Source organism: Diabrotica virgifera, chromosome 1 (assembly GCF_917563875.1).
Source record: "Diabrotica virgifera virgifera chromosome 1, PGI_DIABVI_V3a".
Lineage (NCBI taxonomy): Eukaryota > Metazoa > Arthropoda > Insecta > Coleoptera > Chrysomelidae > Diabrotica > Diabrotica virgifera.
The window spans coordinates 291,343,538-291,367,391 of NC_065443.1; the positions used below are offsets into that span (position 1 = coordinate 291,343,538).

General features: G+C 33.3%; 1 protein-coding gene across 2 annotated transcripts in view; it reads left to right on the plus strand.

Moving 5' to 3' along the window:
* The window catches only part of LOC114329749 (uncharacterized), a 278,805-nt gene extending 255,623 nt beyond the window's left edge, over window positions 1-23,182 (plus strand). For both annotated transcript variants that reach the window (XM_050642134.1, XM_050642135.1), the window contains exons 5-7: window positions 10,989-11,164; window positions 12,464-12,592; window positions 16,766-23,182. In XM_050642134.1, coding sequence (XP_050498091.1) covers window positions 10,989-11,164; window positions 12,464-12,592; window positions 16,766-16,892 — 432 coding nt within the window. In that variant the 3' untranslated portion in view covers window positions 16,893-23,182. The remainder of the gene's footprint in view (window positions 1-10,988; window positions 11,165-12,463; window positions 12,593-16,765) is intronic.
* Window positions 23,183-23,854: the final 672 nt, after the last annotated feature.

Below are 23,854 nucleotides of genomic sequence, written 5' to 3' on the forward strand. Positions count from 1 at the left end.
CAGAACAAAAGGAGTTTTGTAAAAAGGGTGTTGGTTGTACTTTTGTCTTATGCTCAATAATAAACACAGTAAACTGCAATATAATTAATGGAACTATAAACATAAATAATCGAAAGCGATGAGTCACACGCATTTACATGAAATTGGCAATCCAATATTAGTCCGGGTAGTATGGGTGCACTGACGATGACGAGGAAAAATAATCTTGTTCCATATTTTTAAACATTCTTACTATTTTATGCGGTCTACCTGTCTCTATCTATTATAGTGTGTAAAATATGCCAATTATGTGGCCATAACGTTATCAACGGCGGATCTAGTAACCTTGCAAGGTGGGGGCAATGAAATAAAAATGTTCTCGTCACTGGCATACGAAAAATTCTTTTACGGGATGGACTGCCACCCTAACCAACCATGAAGTTCTTCTTCATCCTGCACTGCGTTTGCCTGCTATTCTCACTTGCATAATATTTTGTAGCAACCTATATTTGGGACCTCTCATTACATGTCCGAAATCCTCCAACTTTCTCTCCTTGATGCTTTTTATAATCGCAGTAGTCTTGCTAAGAGGTTCTAGTATTGTGGATTTTTGAATCTTTTCTTCCCATCATCATCATCATCATCTTGGTGCTACAGCCCTTAGAGGGCCTCGACCAGCTTTCTACGCCATTATATTCTTCTCCTATCAAGAAATTCTTAAAATTCTTCTATAGCACCACATCTCATGAGCCACAAGGCGATTTAGATCGATTTTATTCACAGTCCAAGACTCGAGACCACACAGTAACCCCGAGAAACGTAGGTGGATCCTTAATGCCAATTTTAAGTCTCTGTTACATGATACTTTGGACATCCTTCTAAAAGTGCGTCTTATTAGGGTTCTTTGTTTTAGAATTACAATTTTAGAAAATAAGATAGTTTTTGTCCTTCAAAGTTTATTAAAAGTAACGAAAATGAATAATTTTCCTACGGCGTGACGCTGTACGCAGGCTACAGCGTCTATTGGAGACCACCGGCTTACTTTATTGCAGTCAACAATAAAAACCGTTCTAGAAAACAAATTACCATAACCTAGCAGCGGCAATTACTATTTTTATCTGGTCTATGGCATTGAATAGATGGTAAACAGATTTATTGTGTGAAATTTTTCATTTGTTATGTTCCAAAGGCTTTTAATAATTTTCGATTCCAAGGAATTCTGCCATATTTAAGTATGTTTCAGTTATTCAGTTATCAACAGGACACAAAACTCACTATTTTTTTTCAACCTTAAAATCTTTCTTAAAAAAAGTGTCACTAGACACCAGGCGAGGTCTCAAGGAGGGGGCAATTGACTCCATTGACCCCCCCTTGGATCCGCTTCTGCAATAGCACTACAGCCCAAACCGGGCCTTGGCCTCCTTCAGCAAGCTTCTCCAATCTAAACATACATTTTATTTCTTTTCCGTATTTTTGGAAAATCAAGTAAAACCGTAAAGATATCGCGTTCAAAACTCCAAATTTTTTTTTTGGAATATTGAACGCCAAATTGATTTTTGAAGTTATACTTCTTTAGGTGCGTTGGGAGTAAATTTATATGTGCGCGAATTCATCAAAAGTCTTGGTCCTGGGCGCAGCTGAAACGTTAAACGTTCTCTGATTGGGTAATTACAAATGAGCTGTCAATAATTGTTCAATATGTCGGTTATGGGTAAACACATGTTTTACATATTAGTTTTTATTGTTGTGAGGGCAGAGAAAAAAGCAAGATTACATTTGAAGTGACTTTTTAAATAGTTTTTAAAAGCAGCAGGTACGTAATTAATTGTAAATGTTTCAGTATCGTAATAAAAAATTACATAGGTACCTACCTATTTGAAAAATGTAAAATAAACCTACCTATAAGTATGTAATGCTTTGATTTACATAATTTGATTACCAACAAAATTTCTACCAATATTCATGTAATATTGTTTTATTACTCTATGTTTTGTTGTATTTTAATATTTCAATCCCACAAAAATTGAACTAATTTGGTTAAATACAGAACTGTCAAAAGTTTAAAACGTTCAGTTGGCCAACATCATGCATATTGCATATGTAGTTTGACCAACTAGCCCGATTCTTCCTTTTTTGAGAACGATTTCCGGATTGGAAGTCGAAACGTCAAAAACTAACAAAAATGTAATTTATGTAAATCATTACAATCCATCCCATCAAAAAAAAATTCATCAACATAAAAATGTTAAAGAATCAATAAAATGATTATATTAAATTCTATATTAAAAAAAAATAGCCGGATTTTCATCGAAAAGTCCCGGATTTTGGGTATTTTTTTCGGCCTTGTCCAGAATTCGACTGAATTGGAGTTGGTCACACTATGCATATGTCTCCGTAGCCAAAATCTAAAGATGCTTGAATTTAAAAACTAACCGCGCCAATGTACGCGGGTTCAATCCCCAAATACAAACTTTTATTTTTTATTTTTTTTATACATTTTATGATTGTAAGTATATTATTATATTTGTTTTTTCAGAAAATACGTATTTAGTTAAAATTTTTCCAACGATTATTGTTCAGAAATCATTTGTGGCATTTTCAATGTGTTGGTGTGTTTTATTCTTTTATTTTTTCAATTTTTGCTATTGTTTTAATAAAAATTTTTGAAAAGTAGGAAGTATTAAAATTAGTTTAATATTTAAATAAAATATAAATAAACTGTTTAAAGTATATTAATTTCGTTGAAATCATATTAATAGAAGTATAACTTCTTACGTGCGTACAAAGTACACACACACACATTCTTTTTTTTTCGAGTATTGGAGTATTTTGAGCACTTTTTAAAGTATTTTTTAAAAAATCAATTAAAACCGTAAATATATTAGGTGTGAGTTCAGAACGCCAAAGTTTTTTGGGAGTATATAGTCCAAGATTTATCCAAAAGTACTGAAATGAAATATAATGTATGTGATATTTTTGAAAAGATAGTTGACCTTTAAAATGAGGTATCACTCAACCCCCTTTCTATTAAATAAATTTTGGAGGTTATGTCCGCCCCCGCTAGAGGGTTGATGTAATTTTATTTGAAAACTGATCTACAAAATGTCCCGCTCACAAATCAATTTGACCTGTTTTTGCATATTTTTTTTTTTTGGTTTTTCTATAGGGACCAAAATATAGAGGGACCTGATGGAAGAAGGTTTGAATTTGAATTTAGGTACTTAGTGATTACAAAAATAATATTTTCTACTTATATTTTATCATTAGGATCAACCATGAAAACGACCATCTTGAGAGAAAAATTACAAAAGACCTTTTTTGTTTAGAATAATCCAAAAAATCTAAAATATCTGCCTGGGTCGATTTTTTTTAATTTATAAAAAAACGGCATTTTTAATTCTTGATTGGTCAGAACAAAATTAGATCGGGCACCCCTTGTTTTTTATTTTTAGAATTACTTTCGGGAACTATCCCGTTTTATTCAATCATTTTTATCCATTAAATCGATCGGTGGACATGACGATCGACCTTAGGAAAAATATTTAGAAGATCCTCTAGCAAATATTTGTCCTGGCCAGTGTGCCTTTACTACCCGGACTATATAAATTATACTCTGTGATGACTGATCCACTAAAACTTGCAATTTTGTTTTTAGAAGATTTTCATTCTGTCTTTGATCAATCATCATAACTTTCATTTTTGCACATTTTCCAAGTTTTGTTTTTCACTTTCAAGCTATTGCGGATCACTGAATTATGTGATATCCAATCTTTCGACTACAAAAACAACCCGCAACGAGATTCTTGGCAAATATTTGCGTGATTTCAGAATCTGATGAGATTCGTAACGGCCTGAATGGCTGTGCGTACCAAATTGAAAGATGTTTTTAGAAAATAAATAAACCGGGGCGGAAAATTCAAAGAAAAGCGATATATTGGTTATGTTTTTTGTTTATAGACAATGTACTTTCTCTGTAAATAATACTTTTGATTGTTTGACATTATTTATATACATCTTATCTTACGATAGCGGTTGGATAATAAGTGCAGAACGATTACATAAATCTGCAAGAAGTAACAATAATGTATTATTTATTTACAGTAAGCAGTAAGCATTATTGATCAATAACTGACGAGATTTATAGCATATTTTAACTGTATTGTCTTCCACTTTTAACTAAAAGTATGGTTAATAACAATAATAATGAACTAAAGAAAGTAATTAACCAAAAAGATAATGCAAGGAAGGCAATATACTACATAAAGCAATGCAATTTGCTAATTTTTCTACCATTCTCCTCTTTCTTTTCCTTTTCCAACTTAATATGCCGTCAACATCTAGGGCAACAAACAATAAAGATTTTCCTTTGCGACCTAATAATGCTGACGAAGAGACAATAGAGACCAGCGAAAACACTAATCAACTATTGTAATGATAAAGAAGGTAACTTACCAACAAAGAGGATATCCTGTTACGATGGGTAGGGCACTTTCGAGAGTTGCTGGAAGGGGAACCTTCTAACAACATAGAGCTGGAATACCGAAATGAGGAACTTGTGGAACCCCCCTCGGCAGAAGAAGTAAAAATATCTATAGAAAAACTAAGGGACCACAAATCCCCAGGCAGCGATGGCATCCCAGCAGAGCTATTTAAGCACGGTGGAGAGTAGATCACCAATGTGATGCGAGAAATTGTAAAATTTGGTCTGAGGAGCCAATGCCTGAAGAATGCAGTTTAGGCTTAATATGCCCGTTACACAAAAAGGGAAACCAACTTTATAACTCTCCTAAATACAGCATACAAGATATTATCAAACATTTTACAGGAGAGAAAGTCTTATACCGAAACGTTTCTAGTAGAATATCAGGCAGGATTCAGGCGTGGACGTGCAACCATTAACCAGATTTTTACACTACGACAGATCCTCGAAAAAGCTCAAGAGTTTAACATAGATATGTACCATATCTTTGTCGATTTTAAAGCGGCATATGACAGTGTCTTAAGACCAAGTCTTTACAACGCTATGAATGAGTTAGAAATTCCAAAAAAACTCAGATGTTATCAGCAGTAAAAATTCAAAACGACTCGTCAATCCCATTTGAAATACATAGGGGTTAAGGCAGGGAGATGCGCTGGCGTGTCAGCTTTTTAATGTAGCCTTAGAGAAAGTTGAACTCTTGAAATGTGATCAACTCAATTTGGATCCCACGTGTTGGGAAACCTGTATACTTTACCTTAGGGCATTATCCTGTTTGCCATGTGACCATCACAGGTCTTTTTATTGAAGTATGCACTTTTAAGGCATCTATATTTTATGTAAAGGGTTTTTACCCAGATATTTTTCTTTTGTGGCTCAGCTAGCATCCAGTTTATCGAACACTGATGATGATTTTTTATAAAAATCGAAAACGTTTTGTTGTGATGTAGCCCTTTTAAGGGATTTTTAATAAAAAAATTTTATACCTTTTACAAAGGATTTCTTTCCAATTTTAATAAGAAACAATCAAGATTTCCCTTAATTGCCGAATATGGTTGGTGAAGAGACAATGGAGACCAGCGAAAACACTAGCAACTAAAGTACAGAAGATAAAAACCAAAGAAATAATGCAAAGACACAACAACAAAAACACCGATTATATATTTTTTATTTAGCTAAAAAAATACCATTGGCGTGGTACATTAGGCAACTAAAAATTCAGTTGCCTAATAGCGTCCGATATGTGAGGTTTTATTCCTCTGGACATTGCAATAACCTGGAAGAGTCCTGTGTTGCCCTGGGTCAAATCCAGAAATATTTTCAACGTTACATTTTAACAACATTTTGTAGCAAATTTTAAAACTTCTTATCATTTAAAGGGTTTTTACCCAAAAAATTTTGGTGACTCAAGCAAGTATAGGTACTGTTGGATATTACACTCAAAAAAATTTTGTTCGTAATATTGATTAACAGTGATTATTGAATAGTACTTCGTTGTAACAATTTAATTTTTTGTTTCAATGAACTTTCAGACATTGATCAATGTATTTGGTTATTGTCACAATGATTGCATAATAATTGTGAAAATAACTAGAGTACATTAATCATCAACACTCAATTTATTCAGCCAATAAGTTAGTTTCGTATATTTAATAAATAATTGTAATTCTGGCAGCAAAACACTTTCTTGATTTCGTAGATAATAATCAATTACCTTGGTTTATCGTGACAACGTACAGATTTCATTAAAACAAGGTACAAATGTTGTTAATATAGAGTAATATTCGATTATTCCATAGATGTAAACTGATTTTTATGACAACGAATGCACTAATCAAACTGCGTTTAATAACCACAATTAATGCGTTCATGGTAACAATAAACGCAGTTTTTAAAACAATAAATGTTTTACTCGACTATTTGAAATGTAACGGCTTTTCCTTATCGTGATAACTCGAGCTTTTTTGTGTTACCATTGTTTAAAAAATAATTATTTGTTAAAGAATGCTGTTACCTCTGCCGAACTGCCGAATAATTTCATTTCGTTTCTAAGTGTAGTCCGTACTGGAAGGAAGTTTTCGTGTGTCTATTATCGTATTCATTTTTTTAATCCTTAGAAAACTAATTAGTATTTTTGAAAAATTTAAACGCAGAATAAAATATTACAGTATTATCGAGGGTCTGAAGTTCCTGAGAACCTCTATAATAATTATTTTAATAAGTCACAGGGGTGAAAAAGAGAAAATTTAGTATGATTTTTAATTTCAAATATACCATTCAAAAGAAACTTTTTGTTTATTCTAAGGGACTTTCAGCCCTCGGTAATAATGTAATCTTTTATTCTGCGTTTACATTTTTCAAAAATACTTACCAGTTTTCTCAGGATTCTGAAAAAAAATTAATGCGTTTAAAAAGAATTCGATCGAAATTTTGCACCTGCGCTCTCAAAAAGGATTAAAGTGTTATACATTTTTGGAATCACTATTTCAGACGCTTTTATTTGAGCTGTCACATGTTGTACTTTCCCATTTAAAAAAATCAAAGCTGTGCCTCTCACCTCAACAGGGATCGCGTAAAGTTCGAAGCATTGATGTTATAATATACTTTGATTATTTTAAAAATCGACCTGTCCGAGCGTTTTGCTTATGTGCTAAAAATAAATAAGTTAATAAGGGGGGGTAACACTTATTCCAGCGCACTGTACAACTGAAATCATATGAGAAATCACACAGTGTAAAGTCCATTAGGTTTAGGACAAAAAAGGGGGATTTTCAAAATTATTATTAATCAATTAATATCATACATTGAGCTAATGCATTCAGTAATTATTAATATAAAATACGTTCATAGTAGGAATAAACGAAACTGACTGTAGGAATTAATAGAATTGCTTGTCATAATAACCGTATTTATTATGGTAATGAACGGAATTAATTGTAAGAATAAACGGAATTAATTGTAGAAATAAAGGAAATTTATTGAATGCATAAAGCAGTATACGTTAGGAGAAATAACACTCTTATTGACACAACCAATAGTCTTCGTCGGTCAATTAACGACGTTGTTGTTTCAATAGTGTTCGTTGACTCGGTGAACAGTGTTCGTAATATCAATAAAGTGATACTATGGTATACATAATGAAAATATTATATATTAATAAATGAATGTTCATCCATTCAATAGACGTAATACATTGGATCAACTAACGAAAATAATGAATTGATGAACATCACTTTATTGTTCCAATAAAACCAAGAATTGGACAAATTTTAAGTATTGCTTTTGTTGTCTGAATTAACATTTTTATTAATATTACGTATCTTTTTCACATATAACACAATGTATACACGAAGCCGCATATGAGGCATTGGGGGAGTACAAAGACAACATAAGAAGTAAACCATACTGGTGGGACTTAGAAATAGCCACCGAAATAGACGATAAGAGAGAAAAGTACCGGAAATATATGAGTACACAGAAAGATTCCGATAAGGTTTTATACAAAGAAGCACAAGCAAGAGTGCGGAAAAAAATCACACAGAAGAAAAACGAAACGTGGACAAAAAAAATGCAATCAACTTAACGCCTATATAGGGGGGACAAGAAACACAGAGAGCTGAAAATTCCTTAAAACGTTGAGAACAGATACCAAAAGGGATATAATAACACCGATTACTCTGGAAAAGTGGGATGGCTATTTTAAGCAGTTACTAGTAGAAAATAGAGAAGATTTTATTAAAAACGAAGATCACGAAAGTTTCAATGTAATTGTCAGTGGCTCACCGATTCGGTTAAGACTGGAAGAAGTACGAAATGCATGCAAATCCCTAAACAATAGAAAAGCGTCAGGGCCTGGCGACATAGCACCAGAACTGCTCAAATACGGTAGCAACACCCTGTATGAATACCTAAGAGATCTATTTAATAGATGTATGAATGGCGAAGTGATACCAAAAGAATGGCAATTGTCTGTAATTTCTACAATACACAAGAAAGGCAGTAAAAATGTATGCGATAATTACCGGGGAATATCTGTCACAAGCACCATCAGCAGAGTTTACGGAAAAATTATCAAAAATAAAATAGAAGAAGAATACAAGGACTTAGAGGCCGAAGAGCAAGCCGGTTTCCGCGCTGGCAGATACACCACTGACCACCTATATTGTGTAACACAGTTAATAGACAAACAAATAGCCTACAATCAAGAACTGCATTTAGTGTACATAGACTTAAAAAAAGCATACAATACTGTACCACAAAGTAAACTTTGGGAAGCCCTCGAAAAAACTAACATCAGTCTGAACCTCATTAAAACTGTAAAAAATCTATACCAACATAATATAGCAAAAGTTAAGCTAGGCAAGGAAATCTCGTCAGGATTTGAAGTGAATAAGGGTCTTAAACAGGGCTGCTGTCTATCGCCGACACTATTTAAAATATATTTAGAGCAAGTTTTGAGATCCTGGAAAAGGAAATGTAAGAATATGGGTATACCGCTAAATGATGATAACATGCTATACACTCTATGTTTTGCGGATGATCAGATTCTTATGGCCCAGGATTATCACGATATTGAATATATGACCCGAAAAATCATAGAAGAGTACCGGAACTGGGGTTTAGAAGTGAATACCAAGAAAACGGAATATATGTGCGTTGGAGGTATACAGCAGGATCTAGCGTTGGAAAATGAAATAACTATTAATCACGGTCAGGAATATAAATACTTGGGTCTTAAAATTACACAAGATGGAACGTTGGACAAGAATATCCAAGAAAGGTGCACACAAGGAAGGAAAGCTATCGCATTATTGAACAAAATCCTATGGGACCAAAGTATCTCCAAAGAAAATAAACGTAACATCTATAACAGCATTGTTAAGAGCATTATAACATACAGCAGCGAAGTTTGGCCACTTAAAGAAAAATCCGACAATATGCTCAGAACAACTGAAATGGACTTCTGGAGAAGATCTGCTGGTATATCAAGAATACAAAAAATCGGAAATACAAGAATATTGGAGATAATGGATGTAAAGCATACAATAATGGACGATATAAAAACAAAGCAACTAAGATGGTTTGGCCACGTACAACGTATGGAAGAAGACAGATTACCCAAACAAGTGCTACGATGGGCACCAAAAGGACGGCGGAAAAGAGAAAGACCTAGGAAAAGCTGGATAGAAGGAATCCATAGGGAAATCAGAGAAAGAGGCTTGAACGAAGACATGTGCTACGATCGAGAGCAATGGCGACTGGGAATCGGAAGACGTCGTAGAACGTTATGAACCGATTATATATATATATATATATATATATATATATATATATATATATATATATATATATATACGTATCTTTTTCGTTGAGTGTAACACTGATGATGGATTTAGTAATCCGAAAACGTTCTGTGACGTAATGTAATCCTTATTTAGGGAATTTTAAATATACCTTTTACAAAGGAATGTAGTATCTTTTTAATCATAGACACAATTAAGGCTCCTCAGCTACTCGATAGTACGGTTTTAACAAGAAGGCTCCAAATAATCTAAGCCTTATTTTTAAACCAAGGGGAGTAAACTAAAAAGACAGATTCACACCCAAGAAAGTTACTAGAAATATCACCAGATACATCTTTTTTTTTGGTTGATCATATCGGCCTTTGACGGTAATCCATAAATATTATATTACACTGATACGTCGCCAAAGAGTTCTAAAATTAACTGTTTTTATATAAAAACAGACTAAAACTCTAAAAATTAAAGAAATAACTCGGAAAATACAAAAAATTTGAATTGCTCCTCTTGGTTTAAAAACAGACTATAGTTGAGTTAAGTACAGAGTTAAGAAATAACTCGGAAAATACAAAAAATTTGAATTGCTCCTCTTGGTTTAAAAACAGACTATAGTTGAGTTAAGTACAGAGTTAAGAAATAACTCGGAAAATACAAAAAATCTGAATTGCTCCTCTTGGTTTAAAAACAGACTATAGTTGAGTATTAGATGAGGAAGCAGAGTAGCGTAGTTAACATTGTACATGTCATTGACTAATGTAAAAATTGTTTATTGGTCTAAGATGATCAAATTTTAATAATATGTACCAAATGCTTGGTAAAAAAAAATAAACTCAACATAGTCTCTAAATAAGAGAGTCTGAAAGTATTTTTGCGTAAAAAGAATGCCAGCTTCCTTAAAAGGGATAAATTGTAAATGTCCTTTATGTTTAATAATTATCAATATCTACTTATATATCCCTTATTCGAATTTATTCGAGATCAATTCAGTAAAACAGTATTATCAACGAACCCCAAGATATTTTAGTTTTATTTTTTTATAATACTGTTCCGTGAAATAATCCAAATATTTCTCTGGTTTACAATAAGTATTTATTTCTACCAAATACATATTTTAGTGAAAATCTTCGGCTATAAACATACTTTCACCAATACTAAATTACTCATGGTAATTCATTTATTTTTTATTGCTATTTTTTATTACTATTTTTAATTGTTGGAAATCGTTTTTTTAGGCGAAATATGTAGGCCAGGATCACAATACCATCGAAAGGTTGGATTTCTATAACCACACAGAGTGCGAATGTAAGGACAAGACCGAATACATTCCCCTGGAGAGTGAAAAAGATCCTGATTTCGGTGCCAAATCCCTCATAGAATATAATCTCACGGCGGAATCCACTAACACAAGGTAAAATGTTTAGTTTTTATTATATGATATATTTTTTTTTCAAAATTGCCAAGTTATCCAAAAATTTGTTAGACCATGTTAAAGGGTCTATACAATCCCATAGAATGGAAGTTCTCGCCAGTGGCGTACAATCCTCCTACATGTGACACTATATATACGCGAATTTTTCGATTCTGTCAAGCTGACTGAAGGAAAAATGGTCCAAATCTAAAAAGACCCGCCAGTCCATATGTTAAGCATCCATTTTGGTAAAGGGTATGGGTTTAACGGTCCTCCCCATTTGGGATCTGTTTTTCTTTCGCGTCCTTAAAACTCCAAAAAAATTGTAAGATCTCTGCGGCTTATACTGTAACAGTACCCTTGGAAAGTTTGCAGCTTGAGGCTCTTTTGCAGCGCGTTTTACTTCAAATTTAGCAAATATTATGAAAAAATCTTTGGAAATAAAACTGTAATTTTATTTTCCATCAAAATGAAAATACATTTTTGCGCTACGTAGGGTAAGGAAAGGTATGTTGGTAATAAAAATGAAAAATACCAATAAAATAGGAATTTGACAACTAAGCAAGAAATAAGTTTTGCTTTATGTTACACTTATTATTTGAAATAAATGTTTAGAAGAGTTACTTTAACAAAAAATTAATAATAATGATAGTAATTGTCAAATTGACATATATAAACTTACGTTAGGTAAGTTGGTGACACGGTAAGGTATATTGGTGATAGTGGTTAGAAAATTTGGTGAAACAACCGCAATTTAAGTAATTTAACTTACCTTGGCTAAATCACGAATTCAGTGCAGCTTTTTTCATTGATAATTAGTTTATTGAATGGTTTTATAAAATTTTATAAAGAAAACAGTAATTATCCTAATAAATATGTAACCGTCTCTCACATTCAACAAGAAATGGCTCCATTGTCGACTGTCGCACAACGCAACGGATAAAGCAGTATGTTTACTAAAAGCGGGTGCGCGCATTGCGAAATCGTAATATATGTTTGTCCTGCTTACACTCGTAACAACGTTCTACCGCTGTGTCATTAATGTGCTTGCATAGGGAACTGTGTGGCGATCTGATTAAAAATTATCACCAAATTACTTGTATCACCAATATACCTTTTCTTACCCTACCTATTATTCATATAAGCTCTTTCGTAGCTGGAATATTGTGTGTGCCACTTAGTTTTACTGCGTTTAGCCGTTTTTATTCTTGTATCTAATAACTAAGACAATAACTAATAAACTATACAATATTTTGAAAATATAGTTTGTAATATTTGTGTGTTTTGGTTCATTTTTAGGTGCAACTGCCCGAAGCCGTTCCAATCATTTTTATCATTACAAAAGTGCAGTTGTGACTGCGACAAATCCGACCAAGACTGTATTACACTCAAAAAAGGAAAAGAGCATTTCAGCATGACGAACAGAATGTAAGTACCACTTATCGCACGTAAGTGCCACCTATCTTATTTGCCATTCATTCTCCATAGTTCCTTTTCAGTTGCTAACATTGGTCAGCGTATACCGGTCGCATCTAAACATTCCGTATATGTATTTGGACCATAGGAGTTTTCTATTGGTTCGTTGCAGCACGCGGTAATATTTTAACCAATAGACGGCGAGGTTCCAGATGCATATACGGAATGTCAGTCGGTCCCAAATTCATATACGGAATGTTAAATATCGTACACCGAAAAAGATAAGTTTTTTTAGAGTCTTTTAAAAGGAGATTGATTTTAAAATACTTGTTACTGTATTATTAAATAAAAATAAAACAATTATAGTATTTCGAATGTTATTTGGTGCGAAATTCATATGCGGAATGTTAATTATTCGTAGACCAAAAAATGGGACTTTTTATTAATCAGTTAAAGGAGACTGATTTTAGAATACCTATTTTATTAATGTATTATTAAAGAAAAATAAAACAATGATTAGGTACCTATTTGGTGCGAAATTCATAAATGGGAGGGTATAGATTTGAGAGACATATTTCTTTATTTGACTAAGGTTTCGCTTTCTCAGAATTTTTAATGACTTGCACGTGTTTCATTCACAGTCATTTGTTTCGAGTTTCTGTCATGTGTCACATAATATTAATATGTACGACATACGTTATTGGTATATACAATAATACAAAACAAAAACGTATGACGTAGATATGTTAATATTATGTGACACATGACAGAGGCTCGAAACAAATGACAATCGATGAAAAGCCCTATATATCAATTATGATGTCACTACCTGTATTATAATGAACTTTATTATGATACAGATTTCCATTAAGATACAAATTTTTAACTAATAGGGCATTTCATCGATTGTCATTTGTTTCGAGCTTCTGTCATATGTTTTAGAATCTTTGTAATATAATTAAGATAAAGATTTTTAACTAATAGGGCTTTTCATCGATTGCCATTTGTTTCGAGCTTCTGTCATATGTTTTATAATCTTTGTAATATAATAAATATACACGGATTATACGACATATGACAGAAGCTCAAAACAACTGACTGTGAATGAAAAGCCCTATAGAATCGCGATATGACATTCGCGATAAAGGTGGCACACGCGCAGTAACCAATGGCGAGTTCTCAATATGTAAACAAACTGTCAGACTGACAAACTACTTAATTTGTTTGCGTTACAAAATTAATAAATTTGAATATATTTTTTTTGTGAATGATCATAGAACAAAAATCGTGTATACAACTTGCATTTAATTATCATTATGACGCTCGTACTCTATACGAAACTCGTTTCGTATCCTTTATACTCGCTTCATAATGACCATCATTAAATGCTCGTTGCATAATATACTATTAAAAACCAGTCTCATTTTAACTGGGTTTAATAAAAATCGTCTTTTTGTTCTACGGCTAAATATTCGTTTGAGAGTGGCGTCTGTTTCATACATTCCGTTACTATCCTGCATGTCCAATTTAGCGCAGTATCAACTTGTTTGGTAAGGACGGGTCTATTAACGCATATTCAGGAGTTAAAAAACACAGTGCCTGTCACGTTGTTTTTAAGGCGAATTTAGACTTATTCACTTTACATGTACACTGCGGATGATAGATGAATAGTGAAAGTGTAGATTGAAAAGGTCAGCAATTTACATTTTCACTGACGGAATTCATTTCACAGTCTTTTCAAAATGACGAATAGTCCTGGCGTGGAGTTAATAAGTAAAGCATTACTAGAAGAATGTCGAAAATTACAAAAAAATCAGGGAGTTTGCCTCTTTCAACCACAATAAACGAGGAGTGTAAACATCAGCGCTTTCTGCTCCACTCTTTTCTGACTTCCTAATTTTTGCTAACTCAACAATAATAGCGTGTGTGAATAGTTTTTATTTTTGATATTATGTCGCCTATATTTAATCCAGATAAATGTAGCTGTTTTAGTAGGGACCGGTTTGCATTTTCACAGAAAATATTTATTTTACGGTAGTCCTCAGATTTATTATTCCACAGGCACTCATGATTACGATACATTTGTAGAAATATATGCATATGTTCATCTTTCCACTGAAAAGTCATTTTACGTAGGTATCAAAATATAAATTTATGACAAAAATACATTCATTCAAATAGTTCACTGTTTACTTTGGGTGTGTATCTTGCATGAAATGTAGATGAAGAGTATGTTTATACCTTTCATTGCAGATGAATCATCCACAGTGTACATCTAAAGTCAATAGTCTAAATTCGCCTTTAGACGCTAGAGCATGCACCCCATTTACTTCATGTCTGCTTTCTGAGTATGCTATTCCTAGTTGTTACTTTCCCTCTCGTTTTTACGCAGTGTTGTGTGTAGGTGAGGGACCTATCCAGAGTTACTTCAAGGTATTTAGTTCCAATGTACAGTATGCGGCAAAATAAACAGTATTGAAATGAATATTGAAATGTATATATTATATATTTAGTATACATGATATGGTCTTGCAAACATTATTAACGACGACATTCCCGATAAAACAGATGTTAAAGATACTCTCTAGTACGAAAAATATCTTTAATTCCGGAATCTCAGACGGTGGATCGGTCTGCCTCCTTCACCGTTCCCCATATGTACGCATCAGGTCGCGTTAGGTCTGTACTGGGACCTTGTGGAAATCGTAAACGAATGCTGCGAGAAAGTGAACAGGTGGATGGAAAATAATGATCTTGAACTTGCAGGTCACAAGACAGAAGTGGTCATCCTTAAAGCTCCAAGAAATGGGCCGGACTTGACCTTCCAAATAGGTAGTAGTCAACTAGAGCCGACGAACTGTGCGAGGTATTTGGGCATCGACCTGGACAGAGGCCTAATATACACGAAACACTTATTAAGAGTTGTTAAGAAGGCAGACGAACGGACGGCAGCTATCCAGAGAATAATACGTAACATTGGAGGTCCCAGCAGCAACAAGAGAAGTTTGTACCTCCAAGTGGTGCAGTCGACCCTTCTATATGGAACCCCCGTCTGGATCAACGTACTAAAATACCAGAAGTACAAAGATATCATAACAAGAGCCCAAAGGAAGCCTCTTTTAAAAGTGGTGAGCGCGTACCGTACCACTTCTACGTTGGCCTTATAGGTGATAGCGGGCACGCTTCCTATTCACCTGTTAGCCAAATAGAGACAAATGCTGTATGAAGCCCACGATGGCCACTTACCACAGGTGAGAAGGACCATACGAGTAAACATGCTAATGGAATGGCAAAGGGAATGGGAGGTACAGACCACGAAGGCTCGCTGGACCAAAACGTTGATCCCCGATGTTGTAGCTTGGTACAACTGTAAATTTAAACGGGTAAATTGCTACCTTACTCAGTTCATGACGGGTCATGGGTCTTTTAGGTCTTACACATATGGCATCAAAAAAACCAACGATGACATATGCACCACGTGTCATGAGAGGGACGATGCCGAACATTGCATCTTCCGGTGTAATGTTTTCGTCGTAGAACAACAAAGGCAGCAGAATAGGTTTGGCGCTATCTCGTCCAACAACATCATGCAGATTGCAATGACCAGCAAAGAGAATTTCGAGTGTATAATCGACCATATAACAAGCATCATGAAAAGGAAGTCTATAATAGAAACAGTAGAACAAGCTGGGTGAGCGAGTCTACCTCCTTCATAGCGGTCAATTGTAAAAAAAATAAAAAATAAAAAAAAATCTTCTTTATTTCTTTCTCCTTATGGTATAAAAATGTATCGAGTTACCTTCTCTTTTTTTTTCTCAATGTTCCCAAGTTCCTTCGGCAGTTTCGAGTTTCTCTTCTACTTCTTCAAAACTCATTCCTTGAGCACATGCATAGGCGGTCCAATACGTACTTACACTCACCGCGCCACTATTTTGTTTCAAGGGAAATCGTGCAAAGAAGTGGCGTATTTGCAAATTTTGAGTTACTACTAAGTGTTAAGTAATAGTGAGTTTCGTCTGATAGTCAGAGAGACTTATGCCTACCATTGAATTTAAAATTTAAAATGCTTTAAAATTTATTTAATCGACTAAAACCTACATTAATCTTACCTGGACATAAGTTATTAACCAAACATAACCTTATCTAACCTACATTACTAATCAAACTTTATATTTTTCCTTGTAGATGTATCCAAGACAACCAATGCGGCTTGCCAGCGTGCGAATACGGAGCCTACATGTATACAGAGGGCAAATGCCCTTCTAAGCAGGATCGACTAGAAGAATTTCGTAATATTAGGTTCGAAAACTAAATCAATGGATCCATATAGGTCATTTAAGAAGCTACTACCGTTTATAATCTAGGCAAACTTAGCGAATGGTTTATTTAATTTATATTTTAGAGTGTCTAGTCTACTATATGTATATCTTCTTTTGTACTGTTATCTTTTAGAAAATTTGTACAACTACAATCAATGTTACTTCAAAAATGTATAGTTAAGAAGAAATAGCAATAATTTGAATATATATTTTTTATAAACCCCAGATGCAAAACCTAGCAAATCACTCATCTAGGACAAGGTTAGAACAGGAAAACTATTGGTTTTTAAAGATTCTCTAGTATGTTGACCCCCCTAGCTTATCTTCCTATTACTCTTTTCCTAAACATTCAATTAAACAAACAATAGGTACTTGTCTTAAATGCTTAAGAAATATCATACGTGTCATCCACAAGATAAATAGACTTTTATTAAACAAACCATAGACATGAGTCTTTCTTCTTTTGGCATCAAAACCATGGATGGGTATTTACCTGTCTGGATATGTTATTCTATTCAGACCTCTCTTGTGCTCTTCTCCTCCATTGTCTTGTATTGATAGTTTTTAGGTCGTCTTTCACATCATCCAACAATCCCGTTCTGGACCTTTCTTTTTTTCGTCTTTCTATCGGCTTCCATTGTAATTGTTGTTTTTGTATTTTCTTGTCTCTGGACATGTGCCATCCATCACTTCTTTAAATTTTCACAAATCTTACAACATAGATAAACAGGATTATAATAATTATAGACGAAGAGCTAGAGCCGAAAAATCATCGTCATAAGTAATATGGAGTTTGGCATGTGAAATGTGTCTATTGTATATTAATAATTATGACCCGTTTCAGGCTGACACCTCAGTTGATACAGGAAGTAGCAATAAGGGATGAAAGGGGAAAGTTAGTGCAGTGATTAAAGGTTTTCATAAACGTAAACCTCCATCGATTTGCATGAAAATTGGTGATTAGTTAGAGCATACTTCAAGAAACAAAACTAATTTGGTAATAACTTGCGCTTTTACCCTGGAGGTGGATGCCTCCCATAGGCGTAACCAGGATGATCCTAAGGGGGGGGGTTACAACTACCTGAAAGGGGGGGTTACAACTACTGGAAGGTCTCTGAGGGCTATGGTGTTAAGCGTATAGAGCTCAAAGTACATCCCAATGGGGGGGGGGTTACAACCCCCAAAACCCTCCCCTGGTTACGCCTATGATGCCTCCCCTTCTCGGGAGTAACAACTATATTATTAAAAATATCCGAATTAATCGATAGAGGGACAAAGTTTTAGCAAAATTTGTAATATCAAGTTATTAAAATAAATCAATACTTTTTGAGTTATTAAAGATCAAAAATTTGAATTTTTCGTAAAGCGGTTTTTCATAAAAAATTCAAAAAATGTAAGTTTTAACAAAATAGTTATAATTACCAAAATTGAAGTTAATAAAAAATCGAATAGATTCTTTACGTGAAAGACCTTTTAGAATTAATTAAAAGTGAGTTATAATTGATTGAATATATATTTTTTTCGGCTAGTATTGAAATCTAAGTATTCATGCTTAAATAACGGGAAAAATATGCATTTTATAAAATACACTTACTAAATACTTGTCAAAGTACTCAAGAATACCTATCAAGTGAGCTCCAGGTGAAGTTGATAACATCAAAGCTAAGCAAGTGATGATGAAAATAAGAGAACCCTCTCGAATTTTTTAGGAAAAAGTGAAAATTAAAACATGTTTATATATTTATTTTGAAATTAGTTAACAGAATAATTCTTAAAGGAATTTCGGGAATGAAGTTAGGATTATAATTTAATAATTAAAATAACAAGTTTTTTTATTACAATTCAAATATAACAAGCTAAAAATGCGAGCATTATTATAAGGAAAACTTCGTTTATTTATGTATTTAAATTCCTAATATGGATAAATGCTATAATGAAAAGTTGTTTAGAATTAAAAGTTATGTTTTAATGTGCAATTATATCCTTCTATTTATATATTGTGAGCTATAAAGGTACTTTACTGAGCGAATTTCTTGAGCAAAATTCATATTTTTTTACATACCTCGACTAAAATCGATACAATTTTATATAGATAATAGTATATATGATTGCATCTTGGATTTTAGACCATGCAGATCTTTTTAGGAAAAATTATTTTTGTGCGTAAAATTAAACAAAAGATTTATAAATGAAAACGATGATGGATATCTGTAATTTGAGAAAAAATATAAATATTTTTTTTCATTAGAAGAATGTAATAATTACATTATTATAATAATTATTAATTAATTAATTAGGATGATTACAATTATTGCATATATTAGAACATAGTTTTTAATTCCAAACAATTTTTCGTAATAACAATAATTTACGATATTGTGAAAAATAAAGGTAGTTTACTCTTGAACTAAATTCATATTTTTTAAAATACCTAGTATAATATAGATAAAATTTGCTATCTGATGGTTGACTCGTAGGTTTTAGACGATGCAGAACTTTTTATGAATTATAACTTTATTTCGTAAAATTAAAAATAAAAAAGTGTCCCGTAATATATGTGTCCAACTTAAGTAGACACACTGTATATAATATACAATATAATATATCTACATATTTGTAAACTAAAACAAAATTTTCGTTGAAAATACTATTAATTTTTCACTTTCGCTGTACCATTCACTAAAATCGTTATCATACTTATTTTCATCAGATAGTTATGCTCAGATTGTGGTTTTTGAGATATTTATGAAAAACCGCAAATTTTTTATCTTTAATAACTCAAAAAGTATTGATTTATTTTAATAACATGATATAACAAATTTTACTTAAAATTTATCCCTCTATCGATTTGTGGGGTTGTTTTTAATAAAATAGTTTTCACCCCCGAGAAAGGGTGGTATCCACCCCCAGGGTAAAAGTGCAAGTTGGCGTCAAATCAATTTTGTTTCTTGAGGTATGCCCTAACTAGTCACCAATTTTCATGCAAATCGATGGAGGTTTAAGAAAATAGGGAGGTGAAAACCTTTAATGACTGCACTAACTTTCCCCTTTCATCCCTTATTGCTACTTGCTGTATCCACTGAGGTGTCAGCCTGAAAGGGGTCATAATTATCAATATACAATATACACATTTCACGTGCCAAACTCCATATTACTTATGACGATGATTTTTCGGCTCTAGCTCTTAGACTATTAGTAAATTAGTGCGTTACTGATGTAAATGGTAGAGTTATTACTGTATGACGGATGCTCTATGATTTTGATAAGTTTCACCACCAGTCAAATCGTGAGTGGATTTTTTTCTCGTTAATTTGTTATACAGAAACAAATACACTCAGAATTGTAATACATTGTCGATTACATGTTTCATTACCATTTCTTCTCATTTTTTCTTACAGCCGATTGCTTTTCGGCACATAATCAAGTTTCATCGAATGTATTTATAGTACATAAGTCTCTTTTATTCAAACAAAAGTCTTATATTTCAATCATTAATATCATTTTATCGATTACACGTAGCTAGTTCTAGATGACTATATATTTAACATTTTACTGATTGTTCTACAGTGATATCTCTTACTTAAGAAATGTTAAATAGGTACGTTTGTGGATTTTTGGTATTTTGTTCAAAGGTATTTAATTTTTAAATGACTCATCATCATGCAGTGGCGTGTGGGGTGTAAAGGAAATGCCATGTAAATAATTTTAAAACTAAACTAAATTTACAATTAACATGCAGTAGAAATAAACAAACCAGGACACGTTAAATGTTACAAGGAGCACTCCTGAATCATATTTTCCATTTTAAACTTTGTAAACCATAATTTGGGATTAACAATGTACATACATTGCAAATTATGATTTGGGAGTGCTCCTAGTAACATTTAACATGTCTTGGTTTGTTTATTTCTACTGCATCTTGATTGTGAATTTAGAGTAGACGGTTGTAGGTTCTTCGAATTATTTTAGAAATGTATAAAATATTTATTAGTGTCCTTAGGATTATAAAATGCCCAACTAAATAGAATTAATTAGTTGGGCACGGCCAAAATGACTCTATCGTCTGAAGATTAGTGCGTTATTATTATTACCATTCCTCTTCTTCAAGTACCTTCTCCGTAGCGAATGTTGGCAATTTTGATTTTGCTTACGGCTCTTCTGAATAGTTCTACCGATGTGAACCCGAACCATTTCTGCAGATTTTGGCGCTACGGCTCATCATGGCTATGGCTCATCATCATCATCATCAATGGCGCTACGGTCCTATGAAAGAGCCTCGACCTTTTCAAGTCTATTACGCCAGTCAGTCCTATCCATTGCCAACCGTAGCCAGTTGGCTGCGTCTATTTTTCTCCCATCCTCATCTACACCATCTTTCCATCTGAGTTTTGGCCTACCCTTTTTCTGCTTCCCACAGGTTGTGACAAGGATTCTTCTAGGAGGGTTGTTCTGCTGTGATCTTGCTAGATGTCCTGCCCATCTCAGTCTTCCTAATCTTATAAGAGATACTACGTCTTTACCACTAAATATATATGTTTGTATCTGTGATATACCTCGTAGTTGTACCTCCTCCTCCAAACGCCATTTTCACAGATGCCACCGAATATTCATCTCAGGATCCTTCGTTCAAATATGAGCAGAAGGTTTTCATCTCCTTGGAGATGGTCCATGTCTCCGATCCATATGTCAACTCTGGTTGTATAAGGGTTTTGTATATGGTTATTTTTATTCTTTGGCTTAAGTTTCTGCTTCTCATATGTTTACTCAGTCCAAAATGGCATTTGTTTGCTAGGATTATACTTCGCTTGATTTCTTTCGTCATGACGTTCTCCTTGGTGATCAGGGAGCCTAAGTATGTGAATTTGTCCACCACTTCAAAGGTAGAGTTATCAACCGTGAATTGGTGACCGATGTTTCTGGCTCTATTGATGGGTGTTGATGCCATCATATCAGTTTTCTCCTCGTTTATTCGCAGGCCCATATTTTTTGAGGCATTTGAGAAGGTGGTATACATTTCTTCTAGCTTGCGTGTTGTGCGGGCAACTAGGTCCACGTCATCTGCATATGCCAAAATTTGGGATGGTGTATTGAAAATATTTCCTCTGTTGTCTATCTCTGACCGCCTTTTCCAGAGCTATGTTGAAAAGGAGACAGCCAGTGCACATTCCTGTCGCAGCCCAACATGCGTTTCAAACGCCTGTGATTATTCGTTCTGTATTTCGATTTTGCAAATAATTTTACGTTTTGTAGCATTAACCAATCTTCTCAGTCTTATCCTCATCTACTGTCTATTTTTTCCCCATTTGAAGTATGCATTACTTGTCGTGTCTGAATAGGTGGCCTTGATATTCAACTACATGTCAATCTTTATTTATCTTTATTAATATAAAAATCTATCTTCCCATTTTTTCATGGGACGTGCCGTTTTTACGTAAAAAATAAAACACAATGTATTGAAACTTATTCGGAATACTTTGTAAGCGTTAACTTGTTTTATTTTTTACATAAAAACGACGCGTAGTATGTAAAAAGGTCAGATAGGTATATATGTTTTGTCACATATTAACCGAGGAAATCAAAAATGATTTTTAATTTGAAATATGTAGGTATCTCAAAAAATATCTTTATTTTTCCTTTAAAAAATTCAGACCATGACAAGTATGCACGTCAATGATTAATATTAAATTCTTAATTATATGTCAAAAATTCCCAATAACTACCTCTAAAAACCCACCAAATTTCATTTCCACATCTCAACCGGTTTTAGAGCAATAAATAAATCATCAGTTTGTAAGAAAAAATTCAACACCTGGTACCTACATATCCAGGAAACGAAGCATTTGCGGACATAGGTTTCTAGAGCAAATGATTATTTTTTCATGCAGAATTACCCTTTAAAGTTTGTAATACCTATTTAGAAACACCCTGTATATCGCCCTTAACGATGATTCATGTTCCATAAAATAACAACTAAACTAGAGTGAAAAGTCTTCAGCATTGTCATACACCATCTCATACATAACTACGTTTATTCGAAAATTTTCGGTAGTATATAATATAGAAGTTTATTTTTTAGTATCAGCCAAAAATCCACAAACTTTTTTACTGCTAATATTGATAAGACAAGTTTTATTGTACTTATATTATCTCCGTAGATTTTTTTTAATTTTCGTATCCAAAAACTAGTCTTTAGAATAAAATACATAGGTGCTGAAGTATATTGAATTATAGCTACATAATAATAATGTAAATACCATAGAACAATAAAAGTAATGTAGACATATTTTCTTTTTAATTTTTAATCCCTATATTTTACACTTTTTAAAATTGTCCATGCATAGCATAACATAAAAAAATGAGTGTGTTCGTTTTAACTTTAGATTTTACCATTGAGTATACAGTCTCAAAATTCGAAAAAATGATAATCAAATAGCTATTTGGAACATTAGAAGTCTGTATGCACCAGGAAAACTGAACAATTCGATACCCGAATGTAAAACAGAAAATAAAACACTGTGCTACTTTCGAATCCCTGATAAAATCACTAAATAGGGATGTTCACAAAAAATTAAAAAGTCATTTCAAACATGTAAAACGATTAAGAAACACCCTAGGAATAATTGTCCAAAATTTCAACAAAATTGAAAAAGCCTTTCTATAAAAAATCTTTATTAGAAATCTAGCATTATTTTAAATTTCAAGAACGCTTCTCTATTGGCTTGACGTCACTAGTTGCCTACCCCAAGCGCGCGCCATTCTCATAGTGTTATTGTTTACCTGTTTGACGTTTCAGGTCATTTTATTTTGTTCTCTTCTTGTTTTATCAGGGTTAAAGTGGAGTTTTATAGTGAATTTGTTTAGTTCAAAGTGGATAGACTGTTTGTAAGGACATATGTTGGGTGGTACAAAAATAAACAAATAAAATGGAAGAAGGTTTTCAGAAAGCCGATTCGTA